Source organism: Perca flavescens, chromosome 7, assembly GCF_004354835.1.
Source record: "Perca flavescens isolate YP-PL-M2 chromosome 7, PFLA_1.0, whole genome shotgun sequence".
Lineage (NCBI taxonomy): Eukaryota > Metazoa > Chordata > Actinopteri > Perciformes > Percidae > Perca > Perca flavescens.
Genome location: NC_041337.1, coordinates 10,348,630 through 10,368,152, shown reverse-complemented (window position 1 = coordinate 10,368,152; position 19,523 = coordinate 10,348,630). Strand labels below are relative to the sequence as shown.

General features: G+C 38.5%; 2 protein-coding genes across 2 annotated transcripts; both read right to left on the bottom strand.

Moving 5' to 3' along the window:
- Positions 1–7,924: 7,924 nt before the first annotated feature.
- Positions 7,925–13,938, bottom strand: LOC114558247 (solute carrier family 17 member 9). Its single transcript, XM_028582083.1, has 13 exons — positions 13,823–13,938; positions 13,248–13,259; positions 12,064–12,261; positions 11,837–11,976; positions 11,299–11,398; positions 10,722–10,846; positions 10,273–10,372; positions 10,081–10,177; positions 9,868–9,955; positions 9,724–9,758; positions 9,145–9,260; positions 8,359–8,414; positions 7,925–8,094 (listed from the first exon to the last, which is right to left on the bottom strand). The coding sequence occupies exons 1-13, from the start codon at positions 13,936–13,938 to the stop codon at positions 7,925–7,927; spliced, it is 1,353 nt and encodes a 450-aa protein (XP_028437884.1).
- An 834-nt stretch (positions 13,939–14,772) lies between these two features.
- LOC114558892 (glucose-induced degradation protein 8-B homolog) lies at positions 14,773–19,049 on the bottom strand. The gene is made up of 5 exons (XM_028583179.1): positions 18,819–19,049; positions 18,367–18,494; positions 18,041–18,237; positions 17,043–17,240; positions 14,773–16,370 (listed from the first exon to the last, which is right to left on the bottom strand). The coding sequence occupies exons 2-5, from the start codon at positions 18,485–18,487 to the stop codon at positions 16,197–16,199; spliced, it is 690 nt and encodes a 229-aa protein (XP_028438980.1). The 5' UTR covers positions 18,488–18,494; positions 18,819–19,049; the 3' UTR covers positions 14,773–16,196.
- Positions 19,050–19,523: the final 474 nt, after the last annotated feature.

Here is a 19,523-nt window from a genome sequence, read left to right as displayed (position 1 = left end):
AAACTACACTTGCCAGAAGGATTTAAATTCTGGCTCCCAGTTTGCTTCATTAAATTGTCATGTAACGTATTTAATAAGAAATATATGTAAATGGACTGCCGCAACCGCCCCTGTAGAGTTAAATATGTTTTTAATATGTTATGGACAACAACAAGCTCTATAGCACATAGTAATATGCGTCAGGCTTTAGATATAGTCACGTCAATGAGTATACACACATTGTTCGAGTAAGATCAATTCATTGTTGGTTAGAGTCTTTTTATGGGATGTGTTGACAAAAAAGAATGTCCAGCTTTATCCTTTAAATTCCCTTTGTGCAGCTATTGTTTACACACCTCATTAAAAAGAGTCAGTCAACGAAGGAAGATGCAAAAAAGTAATGAAATTTAGTTTTGCAAGAAGAATCAAATGGCTTACCTTGGGTGGTAACTAGGTTACAAAATCACTTACAAGTAAAGTAATGTACGGTGGTGGAAGAAGTATTCAGATCCTTAAGTAAAAGCACTGCATTAAAAACCTTACTTAAGTAAAAGTATATAAGTGCTATTAGCAAAAAACTTCTGTATCAAAAGAAGAAGGACTCGCTGTGCAGTAAAATGGTCCCTGGCAGTGTTTTATTAGGACTGCTGCATTAATGTGTATGTTGCATTTGACTGCTGTCGATATTTAAGTTTGTGCTCATTTTAACTCCTTTATATACTGTTGGGTAGTTTTATCTACAGCAATGCATCATATTCTATGTTGTAGCGTCTCTGTCCTGCGAGAACCACATATGTGTAAAAAGTCAACTTTTCATGGAGTCAGAAAAACAGCCCTGTTGTCAGCTTTGTGACGATGCATTTTCCAGCTGATCCAAGAGGCTTTTTAAAGATTTTATTTAGCCTAAGAATTTTCTCAACACATAAACGGAACACTTTGTCCTTCAGTTTATCACAAACACTCAATATCAACACATCTGGAGATACATGGTACAAGGGGATGGAAATTTGTAACTAAAGCTGTTAGTCAAATGTAGTGGAGTAAAAAGTTTGTTACATTCTATCACTAGTTAGAAATCATCTTTGTCAATAATTCACAACATTTTTTTTCAACAGATGAGCTCAAGTACATGATGTTCCAAATGTGTTCATTTGAATTAGTTTTATGTTATTAGTTCCATAAAAGTGGAATTCATATGCTACACAATTTTTTTTTATACAATAAGCTTAAATTTGTCAATATGTATTTTTGGCTGTTTTCATTTTTGAATATCTTTTGTCATTAGGTTTAGTTAACTTTGCAGTCCGGCAGGTGGTGTTCAGGGGCTACAGCTGACTGAGGCTGGAGGGAGGCGTAGTTGGTAGTTTCATTAGTTATTGTGATGATAAATATACCCAAGATCAGTGGTGGAATGTAACTAAGTACATTTACTCAAGTACTGTACTGAAGTACACATTTAAGGTACTTGTACTTTACTTGAGTCTTTTCTTTTCGTGCCACGTTCTACTTTTACTCCGCTACATTTCAGAGAGAAACTACATTTTTTACTCCACTACCTTAATCTGACATCTTTAGTTACTAGTTACTTTACAGTTTAAGACATTGCACACAAAACACATGTAGTTTGTGAAAAACAATGTTTTATTATAAATGAACCTACCCAACAATATGTAAACCTACAGGTACAGCTGAAATGATTAGCTGTTTTGATCGTTTCCAGTTTCTAAAATGTGAGGAGTTTTACTTTTAATACTTTAAGTACATGGTCCTCATGATACTTACATACTTTTACGTAAGTAACATTTTCAATGCAGGACTTATACTTGTAATGGAGTATTTTTTACAGTGGGGTATTAGTCCTTTAATGGCGCAGTGGATATGACACGTTCCTTTGGTGTGGGAGACCTGGGTTCAATTCCCACTGCCATACATCAACCAATGTGTCCCTGAGCAAGACGCTTAACCCCTAGTTGCTCCAGAGGCGTGCCACCTCTGACATATATAGCAATTGTAAGTTGCTTTGGATAAAAGTGTCAACTAAATGACATGTAATTTAAGTAAAGGATCTCAATCCTTCTTCCACTATTGCCCAAGATCAACCCCACACCAATGTGTAATGCTATTTGTGTTTATTATCCTTTTAAACACAAATATGGTGCATACAATGACAATATAATACAATACAATTAGAGCTGAAACAATTAGTCAATAACAAACGTTAATCAGCTACAGTAAATAATGTGTTTATTGTTTATGTCATGTTTTAACTAAAACTCTCAGCTTCTCCAATAGCCTATTCAAATATTCTGCTTTTCTGTGTTTAAATCACTCACACTTTCACTGTTGGTCTGACAAAACAAGACTTTTTTTGCAATATTAACCCTCCTGTTGTCCCCGGGTTAAATTTGACCCATTTTCAAAAAGTTTCTATATCAGAAATTTGGGTTTTCTTTCAACCAAGTTGTAAAAAAAAAAAAATAACTTGGATAGTTCCCTACAACGCTCTTCACATGTAAAATAAATGATCAGTTCACTACTTTCATTGGATTTTGGTTGTTTTAGTCAATTTTATAGCATTTGAAAAATAAAACTATAAAAGAACGTTGAAAAAAGTGACAAAAACTATGAAAAAGTTACAAAAACATCAGGAAAAGTGCCTAAGAAAAAAAAAAGGTTTTAATTTTAAATTTTGACCTAGAAAAACAAAGTTTCCGGGTCAATGGGAAGACAACACAAGGGTTAATCGTTTGGTCTGTGGCCTATTAATAGTGGGGGAAAAATGTCCATTAATAACCCCTATTTTGTCTGACCAACCATCCAAAACCAAAATATATCCGGTTAACTCTGATATGTGAAAAAAAGAAAAGCAGCAAAACACTGTGTTTGGCATTATTGCTTGAAAATGACTGAAATGATGAATGGATCATCAAAAATAGTTCTCTATTAGTTTTGTGCAAATCCACTGGCATATACTCCTGGTTCGGAGACATTGATTTATGGGACTTATTTATGGAAAACTTCAAGTACAGAATCTGCAAATAAAAACAATGTAGTTTGGTTAAAGCGGTCAGAAAGCAGTCTTTGTTCCTGTGAGCACAGATAGGTGTTTTCTCTCTCTCTCTCTCTCTCTCTCTCTCTCTCTCTCTCTCTCTCTCTCTCTCTCTCTCTCTCTCTCTCTGCAGATGTTTTAAATCTCTCCATCTTCATGATGATGCAGGGCGTGGAGAGTGGCATGCCTCTCTTGGCATTCACCGCGTGCCTTAATTGTATGGCTAATAAATCAAGGTCCGCCGTGAACACGAGGAGCGGAAATCCTGTCCCTTATCGAGGAAAGTTGGAGCTTTAAGAGCATCACAGGAACACACACACACACACACACACACACACACACACACACACACACACACACACACACACACACACACACACACACACACACACACACACACACACACACACACACACACACACAGAGGCTCAATGACTCGACAGGCCTGGGAGCCATCAACGCAATACAGGGGTATTTAAAATGTCCTCACTCACATTTTCTACCAACAAAACACGACTCTGACACAAATAGGCAATCACGTTTTTACAGCTCAGTCTGCATCAAACAATAGGCTACGCTTCTTCTTGTCCTTGGTCATAATCACCCAGTAAAGCTTCTCCACACATAACGCCATAATTAACTGTCCAATTCTCCCAGTCCAGATCCAGATTCAGCGTGTTGCAGCTGCATGCCTTCATTCCGCAACACATAGTCTATGCATCTGATTGATCAGGTCTCCGGCTGGCCTTCCTCAGTGGAAACATCCCTGAATTACTATATGGTTTAAAGAGATGGATATGGAGGTGAAGCAGGCCAAACAATCCCGTCAACACAGAACTGGCATCGGTTGAGGCGGGCGCACGCGCCCGCTGATGATGTCCGGTCAGGCTTTGGGAGATAAAGACGCGCTTCAGTCTAAATCCTTCATGTTAAAAAACCCGAATACACTATTCCTCATCTTTTTTAATATTAGACATTTCTCTACATCAAAAGCCCCCGTCCTGATTTGCGTGCCCATGGTCCTCATAGGATAAAGCAATAACGTCATGACGTAGCCTATCTTCGATATCATGTTGTCCCCATTAAACTGCCTGTCAGACCGGGTTAATGTGTCGGATGTACTTCCGGCTGTAGGGCCATTTTCCATCACTGCGGACAGGAAAAGCACTGCCGGTGTCCCGGCGGCGTGATGCGCTGTCCAGGGTGCTGAAACCGACCTGCCTCTTCTTTTCACCAGCCTCCTTCTGTTAATTAGCCTAACTTACGTTTTATTTCTGTGCAAGAACTACTGTTCGCTAGTAAGGGGAACTCAAAGAGTGTTTACAAGTCTTATAGTGTGTCTCAAATCGCGCACTTCCCGCGACTTCCCGTAGTGCACTAAGGGAAGTGCACTTCGTGAGTGATACAAATTGTCTTTTGTGGCTCAAGAGGGGGCTGCACGTCGCTAATATATCTAATAAATGATTTTAAATGATGTCGCTTGAGTCACGTTGGTTGGTGCTTAAGACTATAAGTTTGAATAAACCTAAAAAAATGAATTAATCTGAGGGTGTGGTGTTAGAATGAAGTATAACCTCTGTAGCTCGCTCCTCATCTCTGCTGCAGACTAGCAGAGTTGCATTGTGGGTAATGTAAAAAAGACATCTCATTCTGCTGCATCGTTTTTGGCCTGCCTACTTTTTAAGAAACTGTCCATGTGAGTCTGGCAATGTTATATAGAATGCTGAATCAGTGGAGTAGTCTTTTAAGAAAATTAAAATCTTTTTAAACGGTGATTTACATTTTTTGGCTACTTTAATAAAGTTAGCTTTTGAGCCCAAAATGAAACAAAATAATAAACAATATTAAAATCTAAAATCTCTTTTTTACATATCAAAGAAAGGTTTATTGCCAAATTATGGTTTATGCTTATCTGAATGCTTAATTGTAGTTAGCAATTACGTTTTTCTGTAAGCACAAGCAAGTATGAGATAAGAGTATGAGTTGATTTAATGTCCTGAAAATATCAGGAAATGTGATGTTTTTTTAAAAAGATGATATTTGTGTCTTTCATTTTTGCACATAAACAACAATCTGACTACATAGAAATATATCAGCGTGGAGGAAGATAACCTAGGAGCATTTTGCCTTGAACCACTAGGGGGAGTCTTGTCCCAGATGTGGATCTTTCACATTTAAATAATAATCAGAAAAACATTCCCCTCAAAGGATTCCTTGAAATAGGTACTTGATTTTTTTATTGTGATTTTGACCTTTTGTGAAAACACAATAAAATGTAAACACTACAGAAAAGACATAAAAAAAACAGACATGTGATACCAAAAGTCCAATACAAATACATTTCTTAGGGCATAATAATAATCTGTCTGTTACATTAGTTCAGCCACACACTCACATTGTGTTGTGATGCAGCTTTTGCATGCATTTTTTCACTCATCAATCTTCACTCAATGCCCAGTTAATGATGAAGCGAAAACAGGATTTTAGACATTTTTGTTAATTTATTAAAAAGAAAAAAACCTGAAACATCAATAACGACATGGTATTCAGTCCTTTTGCCCTTTGACACAAATGTAGCTCAGGTGCCTCCCATTTCTCCTGATGATCTTTGAGATGTTTCTACACCTTGATTGGAGTCCACCTGTGGTGAATTCAATTGATTGGACATGATTAGGAAAGGCACACAACTGTCTCACAGCTGACAGTTCATATCGGAGCAAAAACCAAGCCATGAGGCTGAAGGGGCTGCCTGCAGAGCTTAGAGTTCGGGTCATGTTGAGGAGCAGCTCTGGGGAAGGCTATGAACAATCAGAGCACAGTGGCCTCTAAAAATCATTCTGAAATTGAAAAAGTTTGGAAAAACCAAGACTTTTCCTAGAACTGGCCACCTGGCCAAACTAAGTAATTGGGGGAGAAGGGCCTTCTTAAAAGAGGTGACAAAGTACTGTACATGATGGTCCCTTTGGCTGAGCACCAGATACCCTGTATGTAGAAAGTTCAAGATGGGCAACTATCACTGCAACACTAAACTGATCTGGGCTTTATGGCATAGTGGCCAGACAGAAGACTCTCTAAAAGACACACGTTGAGTTTGCATAAAAGCACTTGAAAGACTCTCAGACAGTGAAAAATAACATTCTCTAGTTTGAAGCCGAGATTGAACTGTTTGGCCTCAATTCTAAGCATTATGTCTGGAGGTAACCTGCTCGTCACAAAAGCATCATGCTGTGGGGGTGTGTTTCAGCAGCAGGGACTGGTAAGGTATGAGGGAAAGCTAAACAAAGCGCCGATATCCTTCATGAAAACCTGATTCAGAGCCCTCAGGACCTCAGACTTGGCTGAAGGTTCACCTTTCAACAGGACAATAACCCTAAGGCAGCACACAACCAAGACAACACAGGAGTGGATCATAGGGACAGGGATGTCCTTGAGTGGCCCAGTGACAGCCTGGACTTGAACTCAATCGAACATTGCTGGAGAGACCTGAAAATGGCTGTGTCCACTGACGTTCCCCATCCGACCTCACAGAGCTTGATTAGATCTGCAGAGAAGAATGGCACAAAATCCCCCAATCCAGGTGTGCAACTTGTAGTGTCATATAGAAGACTTGGGGCTGCCAGAGGTGCTTCAACTAAGTACTGATTTAAGGGTCTGAATACTGTCAATGTGATGTTTGAGTTTTTTTTCTTATAAATTAGTTAGAAATTTAAAAAAAAGTAATAAGTTTTCCCTTAGTCATTATGAAGTATTGAGTTGGATTGATGAGGGGAAAAATGAATGTCAATGATTTTTGCAAAAGGCTGCCACATCGCATGTGACAAGTAAAGGGGTCTTAATTCGTACTCCTCTAAATGCACTTGTTCTTACAGAAAAAAACGAATGTTTTTGTGACCGTCGTCAAAACAGATTCTTAAATGAGGACGAAATCAAACATTTGATCATGTTTTTTGTAAGTTTGCAGAACTCTGAAAAAAGCAAGAAAAACGGACATTTACAACTGACAGCCTTTCAACAGGGTCATTTATTAACATTTAATTAGCTATATCAAACAATACATGTACAAAAGTGAGTTTACAATTTAACCAAACTGTACAATACCACTTAACACTTTCTTCAAAATGTATTTTAGTTTAATAAATATTTAAAATCCAATTATAAATACATATACCAGAGCTAACGGATACGACTTACGGGTGCATCTAACTTCCAACTTAAATAATAAAAGCATCAAATCTGCAGCAGAAAATAGTCCCCAACACATGCATTATTTACTCCTGTTAGTAATATAAGATACAGCACCTTGGCATTGTTTAGTGTTTAAAAAAACAAACTTGTAGTGCTCTACAGGTCAAAACTGATTTAAGTCTTAAGTAAGTAAAGTCTCATGTCAACAAAGCTGACAAATGGACACTTATTTAATTTCCCCTGATATAGTTGGGTTAAAATGAATCTCTAAACCAGCAACTTGCATTTCTGCATGTAGTCATTAGTAATGTAAACATTTTTGTGGAAATCAAACTTTGCTACAGTCACACACATTTGTACAGTGCAGTCACTGTGACTTACAGTAAACACAATGCAGAAAAATGCATACAATATTTTAGTGACTTAACATTCAAAAGGGGATGTTGCAGTACTTCACATTTATGATCAATAAGAATGTGATCCGCTTGTCAAATTAATGACAAAGAAAAAACAACTTTATACCATCCCAAACAAGTACATCATGTTAATTCTGTAGTGTGCATTCTTCACAGCCAGTTACAGCAAAGAATGACACCAATTCAGCGCTGATTTCTGCAAACCATGGTTAGAGATAATGATGATAACAGATGTGAATTTAATGTCCAGTCTCACAAATCAGCTACAGACTTATTTCCAACAAAACTGTCTCGGTCAAATCACAATAACCTGGCTGTAATCTTCCAGGTCAACACGACGAGCATCTCCAAAGATGAGGAAAATCCCCAGGCCTGTGACGTTTATTAAAGTGATGAGGGAGAACATGGCGGCCCACGACAGCGTGACCTCAATCAGGTAACCTGATACAGAGACCGACACCAGTCCTGTTCAACACACACCAAAGAAAAGGACGATAGGGATTTGAGATCGGTGCCAGTAGTAATAATTGTACATGTTTTAAAATCCCGCATTAGTAAGAACAAACATTTCCTGTATACTGCAAAAACATATTGGATACATACCCATGAAAGCACCCAACATATTCATAAAACCTGTTGCAGAAGAGGAATATTGATTAAATGTGTGTCAACAAAAACTAAGATTATCAGAGTTTAATGAAACCTAAATGTAGACTGTTAGAAACTCACCAAAGATGGCACCAGCACATGATGGGGTGAGATCCTGTACATTCACTGACACACCACTGAAACACATTGAAAACAGCAAATGACTGAATTTAAAGGATAAATCTGCTGATATTCTATATTTTTATTATAAACAAATCCTATAAAAGACCAAAACCAACAATGAATCCTACTAACAAGTATCGTCTGTGTATCCAAAGCCTGATATACTGTATCTCAATCCTATTGGCCATAGAGCCCCACTGTTTAAAAAAACGATTCGAAACACAACAATAAGCTGCATCGTTGCACCGGTTGACATGTTTCTTCATCACAACGAGGGCATTGTAGTTTATTTTGACTCAATCCCACATACACTTTTCTGCTGCCGTAAATACTCACTAGAGTGAGCACCAAATGTGTATTAATCTGCTGCTGGAAATAGTCAACAAATGGGCTATTTACTCCTGTTTGAATTCTGTTAGCAAGTCAAAAATGGTTCTAACAGTATTCTCCCCTATCATGTAACACTGTGGGGACAATGTGGGGGAAGTTGTAATCATTTAGTTTCAATTGTAAATAATACATGTTTTATCTGTTAAAGTAACCATTACTTAAGGAAAAAGAAAAACATCAATATAATAGGTGTTTCCAAACTTGTGAACAGCAATGCACATGGAACAACATCAGCATGATCCTGTTAATATTTGCTTAGCTTAATTCACAGACAAATCCTTCATACGCATAAGAATTCATTGAGGTTTTAACAGTTTAAACACAGAATAAAATCTTTTTACCAATCAGACATACCTGCTGCCGAAGGTGGATAGACCAACAGCAGCAGAGACGCAAATCACAGCAGTGGGAAATGTGACAGCTCCAGACAGAAGCACAATAAATATACTCGATACACCCATGGCAAAGAACTGAGGAGGAAGAGGCATGCAGTGGAAATATTAAAGGGCATAGTTCATAATCTAAAAGTGAATGTAAACAAAAGTGCAGGACTGGAACTTGCTGTCATTCTCAACATGAAAAGATTAGTATTCATTCGGACTAATAAGAGATAAAAACGTTGAAAAAGTTTGTGAACACCATTAATCTATAGGTCAAGCTTTTCAATATACGTGTACCTTTGATATGACCAGATTAATTACTTTCTTTTTTCCACTACAATGGGCACACACATAGCTCAATATACAACTGGGATTCACAGTATTTGTTCATCTTTTGCCCTGGAGAAGCGTGTCATTACATGTTTGAAACACACAAAAATTCCACTATGAACACTTTAGCTGCCAGTCAGGCCAAACCATCCACTGCACACAGACACACTTTTTATCACTTGAAAACACAACTATAGTTATGTTACACTCTTACCACACTTACCTGCATTATCTTTCTCACTAACGCTACACTATATCCTACAGGAAAAAAACACAAGCTGTTAACACCTTTTTAATGAAAAGTACAGTAACTGACCTCAAAACATGTACAACAATAAAAAATAAAAAATAAACACTTGTTTAATACCTTGGTTGATGAGAAAATCTGAGATATATCCTCCAACAAGTGCTGATACAATTGCAACAAGCCATGGAATTACATTATACACCCATCCCTGCAATAATAGACAGATTGGCATTTATATGTAATTGTCTGTAGCTTGGAGTATCGATGTGAAACTATGTACGGTTCAGCGTGTTTATTGGCTAAATCGCAATCTATGGTGTAGAAAATAAATACCGTGGCGTGTGGAAATGATTCTTTGAAGTATGTCGGCAACCATGACAGCAAACTGTAGAAAGAGCTGGACAAGCACATGTGAGCAAACACCATGGCCCTTAGAAAGAAGATGACAAAAGTGGAGTTAGGCTGAAAACACAAAAACAATCATGTATTATTAATCCGTGAAGGATTAAAGAAAATAAACTGTACCAGACAGGTGGCTTCTTTAAAAGACTCAGCCAGCGTGTTCCTGACAAACTCCATTGTGGGTCTTTACTTGTTTCCATCTGCTTAGGGGGGAAATCTGAACCTGAACCACACATTGCACATTGTTATACTGTTGTATTGTATACTGTTGTTGTATTTACTGTAGCATCATAGTACAAATAAGACTGCGCCCACAGCCAAGCTAGCATCTCTGTGACTTGGCCAAAGTGTTGCTCACATTGACAATGCTAACATGTTAATGTTTAGCAGGTATAATGTCAAAAGTCCGTAGGATTCATCCCCTGGGGAATCTGTACAAAATATCATAGCGGTCCATTCTCATAGTTTGGCTCATAGTATTCTCCATGCCCAGGTCATTGGGACAGAAACATGACAGTGAATGGTCACTTTGTTATTCAGAGATACATAACTGACAAATGCAGCTACTGTACCTTTTAGTAAACACAGCCAAACAATAAGTGCCCAGAGTCCGGACAGGAAACCAATAGTGTAAAACATGCTCTCCCAGCCGTACGAGTCCAGCATCAGGGAACCCATCCCACCCGCTAGCAGTGTTCTGAAAGAGCAACAACAAAAACATGTCACAAGAAGAGGTGTGTGTGTGTGTGTGTGTGTGTGTGTGTGTGTGTGTGTGTGTGTGTGTGTGTGTGTGTGTGTGTGTGTGTGTGTGTGTGTGTGTGTGTGTGTGTGTGTGTGTGTGTGACTTGTTTAACTTCATTCGTGGGATCCAAAAACCGGGAGCCCAGTATACTTGTGGGGTCCCGACATCTTTGTGGGGCCAAAATGCTGGACCCCACAAGTTTAAAGGGCTGTTTGAGGGTTAAGACTTGGTTTTAGGATTAGGGATAGAATTAGGTTATGGTTAGAGTGAGGGTAAGGGTTAAGGTTAGGCATTTAGTTGTGATGGTTAAGGTAAGGGTATGGGGCTAGGGAATGCATTATGTCAATGACGGGTCCCCACAAAGATAGTGCCACAAACCTGTGTGTGTGTGTGTGTGTGTGTGTTACCCAAGATGTGAACCGCTGTTCATGGTGCTCATTAAAAACCCTCTCTCTCCTTCCACTACACGCTGTGAGCAAAGGCTGGCCAAAGACGGAAAAAAAACTCCTATAAGACATTATAAGACACGCTCAGCTTTCCCATATTTATTTACTGTATATTTCCTGAACCACTGGAACTTTCATTGAAAGGAACAGTTCGACATTTTTTGAAATATGCATACTCACTTTTGGCAAGAGTTAAATGAAACGATCGATACCACTCTCATGTCTGTTAGTGAACACTAAATATCAAGCTGCAGCCAGTTAGCTTAGCATAAAGACTGTAAACGGGGAAACAGCTAGCCTGGCTCTGTTCAAAGGTTAAGAAAAAGCTATCTGTTTCCCCCTGTTTCCAGTCTTTATGCTAAGCTAAGCAGCTGTTGGCTCTGGCCTTATATTAAGTGTACAAACATGAGTGGTATCGATCTTCTCATCTCACTCTGGGCAAGAGTTGCATCATCACATGCAACAGTTTCATGTTGAACTATAGTACTACAATACTCACCCTGCATCAGTCCCATAAGGAATCTGGCCATAGTCAAGAAGGCGAGGGTGTGAGAGCCTAAGTGGGCCAGAAGAGGAGTACCAGCTGTGATCAGAGCCCACGAGACTGCAGAGATGAACAGGACGCGCTCTCCTCCCATCCTAATATAACAACAAATATGGAGTTAAAAAAAGAGGTTATTAGCTCTTTGTTGGAAGTCATGCTACAGTACTAGCTGGATTGCTTACCTGTCACTGGCATGTCCTCCAAGGATCTGTGTGAAACAGTAACCCCAGAAGAATCCACCCAGAACCAGCCCAGAATCGATCTTACTCCAGTGAAAAGAGGTTGCCAATGACACTGCACAGATTGGCATGGCCATCCTGGCACAGTAGAGGAGGCAGGTGCCCATAAACAGCATCAGGGTCCATTTTCGAGCCAGTGGTCTATAAGCATGAAGAGGAACAGAACAGGTTACACTTATTGACATGGATCCTAATGCGTTTTGTGTAAATAAAGAAAAGGGTAAACACACATGTAGCGAGCTAGTGCCAGTGTTGTAATGTCAACGGTTGAAACAAGACTAAGTTTGTCAGGAACCATTTAAGCAGTTCTGTAAAATTGTTTTCATGTTCAGTTAGATTGTATTTCAGTTTTGACTTTTCAATTACATTTTAGTTTTGGATAGTGTTTGCTAATTTAAGTTGAGTTTGTTTTTCATAAAGTTTTAGTTTTTATACAGTATCTATTAAGTTTGACAGTGGTTTTAGTTAGGGTCATGTATAATGTATCAAAGTATGTAGCTAGACAAAATACATGGTTGGAAAACTGTAGGAACGGCCATAATGTTTAAATCTTTTGATTTGGGATCAACTTGAGCACTCTTTAACTAGCACGGACCCCAGTTGGTTAACATTAGACCTTAGCTGATGGCTTTGTTATATGGCATTTGATCTACTACAATACTTAAATCATGTTGTTGTGATTAAATTCTATAAGATTAGACTGCATGAGAAAAACGGTAGGGATTAATGGTACAGCTTTCTCATGGAATGTCAAGCCGGTTCAGTTCCTTTGGTTCAATGTCACGAGAATTGACAAATCATGCTCTCCCCTCAAACTAAAACTGAAATGAATTTAGTTTTTTTAACCTTAACCTAACCTCATTTCAGTTTAGTTTTTCCTAAAGGATATTGTTTGATTTTGTTTGTTTACAATCATTTTCATTGGTAATTTAGTTTTAGTTTCAGTTTTTATTTACGATAATAACCCTGGCGGCACAGCAGTGCTTTGAGCAGGTTTATCATGTTAAACATCTTAGTTTAGCGTGTGAGCCTGCCAATATTTGATAATCGGCGCTAAACACAAAATACAGCTGAGGCTGATGGGAATGTTTTGCAGGTATTTGGTCATAAACAACTTAAATTTGTACCTGATGATGGCACTAGATGGAAAGTGAAAGGATCACACTATTAGAATGTATCCTCTGGGGACCATGAATATCTGAACCAAATGTCAGTGTCAAGACATTTCAATAGAAACCTAAAATGTCAACCTGCTGGTGGTGTCAAAGGGAAAGTCAAGGGATCACCAAAGTCAGTAGGATTCATCCTTTAGGGACCATGAATATCTGTACAAATTTCAATGACACTCCATCCAGTAGTAGACTTATAATACATTTCAGTCTGGACCAAAGTGGTGGATCGATAGACTGACATTGGCATCTATATAACCAAGTCACTAGCATGGCTAAAAAATAAATCCAGATGCAGAGAAGCAAAAATTGTCATTGAAGTTAACACAAGTACAGTACATTTCTAGTTCATATCATTCAGTTTATATGTTTTAGTCAGCGAACATGGTTTACATTCTGCTCATATAAAAAAATCTTGTAACATGTAATGTAGATTGTGACGACATGAGGGCAACCTGTTGTACACTTTTTAAATTCCAACTGAAGAAGCTTGAAATATCTTTAAAGTCGGAAGTAAATCTTAGCAGACTCACCTGGGCCACAGATTCCGGTCTTCAGACTCTTTTTCATTTGCTGTGTAAACCTTAACATCCAGTAGAGAACCTTTTAAGTAATTCCAGCTGTCTCCTGATGTGGGTCTGTCAGCCATTGGGACACCACTGGCGTTTACTCTATCAGTGCATATCTCTGAAAGGTGTGCTTTAGCTTTACCTCGTATCCTCGGGCGGGTAAAACAGGTAAAACTAGTTGGAACAAAACTCAAAAAGAGAACCGGCTTGTGATTTGCAGGAAAGAAAGCAGGGAGTTTAAATTTGCATACTTCCCCTGTGAAGAACTGAAGAGTTGTTGTTGTCAAGCTTTTAGTTTTTAAAACCACCATCAGGTTTTATCAGTACTTGGAACAACATTTTTGAAGTATTCAGATCTTTAACTTAAGTGTACTCTGTTACAAGTAAAAGTCGTGCATTCAAAATCTTAAGGTAAAGTTTAAAAAAAAAAAAAAAAAAAAATTAGCATAAACATATTGCTAACATATAAACATACTTCAAAGTACCATAAGTAAAAGTCCTCAATATGCAGAATTGCCCATTTCAGAATATATTACTGATGCGTTAATGTGTGAGCATTACTAATGTTGCAGCTGGTAAAGGCGGGGTTCATTTTAATTACTTTAAATATGGCTAGGTAGCTTAACCTATAGTCATTTATTAGCAGATTTAAATTTATATTTTGTATTAATCTGAATCTGTAACTAAAGCTGTCAAATAAATGCAGTAAAGTAAAAAGTGCAATATTTGCCTCTGAATTGTAGTTAAAAAGTAAAGTAGCATTAATGGAAATAAAATACAGTACAAGGACCTTATACTTGTACTTACGTACAATACTTGATTAACTGTACTTCCACTACGGCACATCAGTGGATTTTCCCTTAAAATTTGCATATATGCACACACGCAACTCAGAAAATGGAAAACAGCTCTTGTATGGTTGACAAAAGTTTGTTTATTTTAATAATTGCAAATCTGATCTTAAAAATGTTGAATAATAAAAGGGATGTGAGCTCTCTGGGTCTCAGTATTTGTCAAAGCCAACATGTATAAAGACAATACAACCTTAAAAGAAATGAAGGATGGACAACTAGCAGCAGGTTTGTTGGTTTTTATATATAAAAGTAAACAAAATAAACAAGCACAAGAGCCTTTCCCCACTGAAGAAAAAAAAAAAAAAAAAAAAAAAAGATACTTACATGCAGTTAAAGTGAAAATACTAATGGCTATAAAAGTGGCAAAATGGGCAGCAGGTTCTGTGACTTTTTCCAAATGCCTGATCAAATTCAAAATTGTAATGCTTTTGATCATTAATTATTAAGTACCAAAACAGAGCCAATGAACAAAAGAATCCGTTCCAGTCTGAACAGATTTTAAATGAGTTTTCAAACTACAGAGTTGCTGTAATTGGCACCGTCACTCATTTGCATTTCTTAATGGACATAGCTCTTTGAAGCAACGTTGAAATCTTCCCTCCATCATGGGATTGACAAAAGATGATCCTAATCTCTTGTAACATGAAACCAAACATTACCATTTGGAGCATGTTGAGTGTGGTTCATACTGTAGGCTCAGAAGGCCAAAAGGCTAATACTCAGGAAGCCATCTCTGATTTCAACCCATTAGTCAGATATTTCACCCTCTCAAACACACAACATGATCATTTTGCAAGGCAGTCCATCCCATAGACATATTGTAAATGTACAACAAATCATAAAATAGCATATTAATTAAAACTATATTACATTAATAACGTGTATATTTCCATTTAATTGAAAAATACTCAGTGTATGAAATTTAAATTTTAAACTTATTTCTGATTTGAAACAATCTAGACTCTTGCAGTGCATCATCAACCGTGTGTCTGCTGTTTCAAAGTTTAAACCAATGGTTGTACTCCGCTCCATCCTGGGGAGCCTAGATCTTGGCTCCACGCGTACCACAGTATTAACATTTATTGTTCATTCATACCATCATCTCTCGCTCTCTCTCTCTCTCTCTCTCTCTCTCTGGCAAAAACGAAGTCTCGGTGGAAAATCGGGGGAAATGATCACAATAAATACTACTACTGGCTTAGGCTTTAGAAAGACAAAATATAAAAACAGCAATTTGAATTGTGCCGTCTCCAAGATCCATCTAAAAATCCAGGATTAGTATTTAATCTAAATAATTTCTGTCAATTTGCAAATACAGCAATTTACAGTTTGCACAATGAATTATGTTTTATCTGTCATGAATGAAACTTGAAAAAAAACAATGTAGCATTTGTTTATACATATGTGTTACCTGGTTGTCACACAGTCACTGACTGATCATAAATTAAGGGGACGTGGAAAGTGGTTGTTCTTGTCTGGTATGTTCACTTGGGGTCCTCGATGGTGCCCGTGCTAAGGTCAGTCATTTTGGGATATTTCACCTTCTTCTGGTCCAGCTCATTCTGTGCCCACAGCAGTAACTTCAGGAGTTTAGCCAGTTTAGGCGTCGACTCCCTGTTTTCATAGTCCAGCACAGCTTGGTTCACCTCACTCCACACCTGTGCATCAAGATATGTGTTGCAGTAAAAACGAACTCAACAAATGTCTTGCACAATTATTTATCGCCTGCATTCACTATGTTCTTAATGTCTACATGCAGTCTGACACGCAAAAAGTCTGCATGTAAATGTGGGGATTTATCATGATGAGTTAGCTAAAACAGCAGTATGTTGTGCTTGTATTAACCTATTAATGTGCACTTTGGCAGTTCAACAAGTGTTAAAAAAAAGAAAGAAGTGTATAACATAGAGATCCTCCCACACTAATATCCCCCATAATGTTGCTGTACAAGACGCTTCTGTTCTGTCCTGTCTCTGAACATGTTGATGATGCAGGATGACAGTTGCCAAAACAGTCCAATCAATGAGTTACCTCTCAGTCTGGAAAACACCATGTTTACAGCTTTTGGTTTGTTAGTAAAAAAAAAGTTAGTATGAACACGACACGAACCAGAACTACAGTAATAGGCACAGGGCCATAGATACAAACAGGACAAAGAATATTGTAATTTTCAGGGATAAAAGGCAACCATGTTTATTTTTTCTCCTTGGTGCAGAGCGAATGAACCAAACTAGGTGTGAAAGCGCTCTTAAAGTGATGTGCATATTCAAATAGTGATGTGAAATAGTTAAGTGAATTGAGTGTGATCATCAGATTAAAAACCTGCCCACCTTTTGCCGCTGCATCATGTTAAGCAGGTCTCCAAAGGGCGACTCTTCTGGGTTGTCAAAGGCCAGAAGAGCTAGTGTTCGCTCCATCTCTGTCAGACACTCGCGGCTCTCCTCCCCCTGCTCGGCTAACTGTGTCTGGGCAAACTCCAGCGCTGACTCAGTCTCCCTTAGCCTGATTAACTCAATCAAATGTTGCTGCTGCAAGAGGAGGAATGAAGTACAAGCAGTAAATGTTCAAGTTCAAGCTTTATCTAGCATTGCATTGTTTTCCTAAAAAGGAAAGATGACAAATAACAATCTCTCATGCTAACCCTAACCCATGGCAGCCTGGGTTCTTATTACCTATAGGGGATGGATGGGGTTAAATGTAGAGATGTTCCAATAAGGATACCAGTATCGGCTCCGATACTGCCTAAAACGCTGGTATCGGGAAGTACTGGAGTTTATGCACCGATCCGATACCATGTAATAAAGCACTAAAGAAAATCTACATTAAAGTAGATTATTTATGTTCTTCTTCCGTTATAACTGATGGTCAAACTGGACAATAAAAGAAAGTTCTGTGGCGTTCATTGTTTGTGTTTGTTCATGTTTCACAAAGATAGAAATAATACCACATCCATACAGGGATAGTAGTATACAGCTGTTAAAATATAATAAAATATATGACATACTGGTATCGGATCGGTACTCGGTATCGGGCGATACACATGTTCAGGTATTGGAATTGGTATCGGGAAGCAAAAAATGGTATCGGGCCATCTCTAGTTAAATGTTTATTCATTTATTAACAGTTCTCACTACACTTTCTGTGCCTTAATCTTCTCAATGCTGAGATGTGTTCTTGTTCATTTCCAAAAGCTGTGAAGTTCACTTCCAGACACACCCACTGGATCTAGGGAGATTATTTTTCCTGTCATGCATAACTACTTTCCAGTTCACAGGAGGCACATATACTAAAACCTAAACTACTGGTGGCTATAACAAAGCAAACGTACCTGCAGATGAAAATACAGGTATCGGTTGGTGTCAAGCAGTTCTGGGTGTAGGCTGTTGATGAGTGCAATGGCTTCCTGTATTTGTCCCTTCAGGATCATCTCTCTAATCTTTATCCTTTCATCCAAAGAGTCCAGGTCAACACTTGGCTCGATCCCAGACTCCATCCGAAACTTCTCCGCCGCTTCTTTGAATCCCTCTTGAAACATGTGAAACAGATACAGGCAGGGGCAAAGACATTAAGGATAGTAACGAATTACTTTTTTTTTTAGCTTGTACAATGTGAATAATCAAATCACGGTCACTGTCGTTAAGCTACATGCCTCACCTGTCACCAGGTAATTCATAATGAGCCGATTCATGTCCGCCCTCTGTATGTGAACATTATTTAATTTGTCCATCCACTCTTCTTTTGTGATGTCTTCTGGCTTTTCAGCATAACTCATCATTGGGATCCTGGAAAGACGAAAATCCATTGGGAATACAGCGAAACGTGAGCAAGACTGACACAGCTTGGTCACAGTTTGGTCCTACACGAACAGTAACGCTACAACCGTGCAGATAGATATTAAGGATTGAGCGCAAACATATGCTACTGACAAAAGTGCCAAATCAATAACAAAACAACAGACACGATATTTATGCGCTTAAATTGCGGTTTAGCGCTCGCTAGCGTCACAAAAAAATAATTTGGAAATTCTCCGAGGCATCCAAAACAAACCCAATTTCCTCTTGGGCAGCCTGGCTAGTTAGCAGACTGTGTGCGTTTACACAACTCACCGTGCAAACACAAGGCCTGGCGACTATTCTTTCTTACAGGCGTGAGAAGACAATAATCACAACAGAAATGCGTCGTGTCGTCTCAATGCTTAGAAATATAAAAGTGTAAAATGCGGCTACACAGTCAAGCTATTCGCGGCTAGCTAACTAACCAAGCTAATGTGATAACCTCGCGATAGAAGCGTCAGTCCTGCGAGCTCTGCGATTGGTGAGGACAGTGACGTCATGGTTGCCGAGGAACACAACAGTCAGCGCAGCGGATGGTTGAATCTGATCTGCGTTTTGATTATTGACATATATAAAAGGTTTTGATAGCCTACAGTCTTGGGTTTTGATATAGCCTTCTCTCAACAAAATAAAGGAAACAACAAAGTGAATATTAAAAACATAACAGATGCTTCTACAGAACATGAGGGCTCAGTCAACGAATGACTTGAAGAGGATCAATATGTTGTGCACATACCATCTCTCAACCCAATGTATGGGCAAAACTAGTTCAACCTGGGCAAATTGGGCTACTGCCCCGGGCCCCCCAGGGCAAGCAACCAGACCTGCCATAGTCTGCCATGATCTGTCCTTATTTGCTTGCCTTTTGGTCTGCATTTGTCAGATTTCACCCCCTTTTGTAATATAATGTGATTTTATGTTGTCATGTTTGATTGTCTGCTTAACATTGTTTTATATTAATTGCCTGCACTGTATGTC

What these genes read in the sequence shown, in the direction of transcription:
- LOC114558247 (XM_028582083.1), bottom strand. Translation starts at nt 13,938, where the DNA reads ATGGCTGACAGACCCACATCAGGAGACAGCTGGAATTACTTAAAAGGT. An exon ending in CCTTATGGGACTGATGCAGG is followed by an intron (nt 11,399 to 11,836) that starts GTGAGTATTGTA and finishes AATGTCTTATAG; the next exon opens with GAGTTTTTTTTCCGTCTTTG. An exon ending in TTAAAGAAGCCACCTGTCTG is followed by an intron (nt 10,178 to 10,272) that starts GTACAGTTTATT and finishes CTTCTTTCTAAG; the next exon opens with GGCCATGGTGTTTGCTCACA.
- LOC114558892 (XM_028583179.1), bottom strand. Translation starts at nt 18,487, where the DNA reads ATGATGAGTTATGCTGAAAAGCCAGAAGACATCACAAAAGAAGAGTGG. An exon ending in TATGAATTACCTGGTGACAG is followed by an intron (nt 18,238 to 18,366) that starts GTGAGGCATGTA and finishes ACATGTTTCAAG; the next exon opens with AGGGATTCAAAGAAGCGGCG. An exon ending in ACATGATGCAGCGGCAAAAG is followed by an intron (nt 16,371 to 17,042) that starts GTGGGCAGGTTT and finishes CTTGATGCACAG; the next exon opens with GTGTGGAGTGAGGTGAACCA.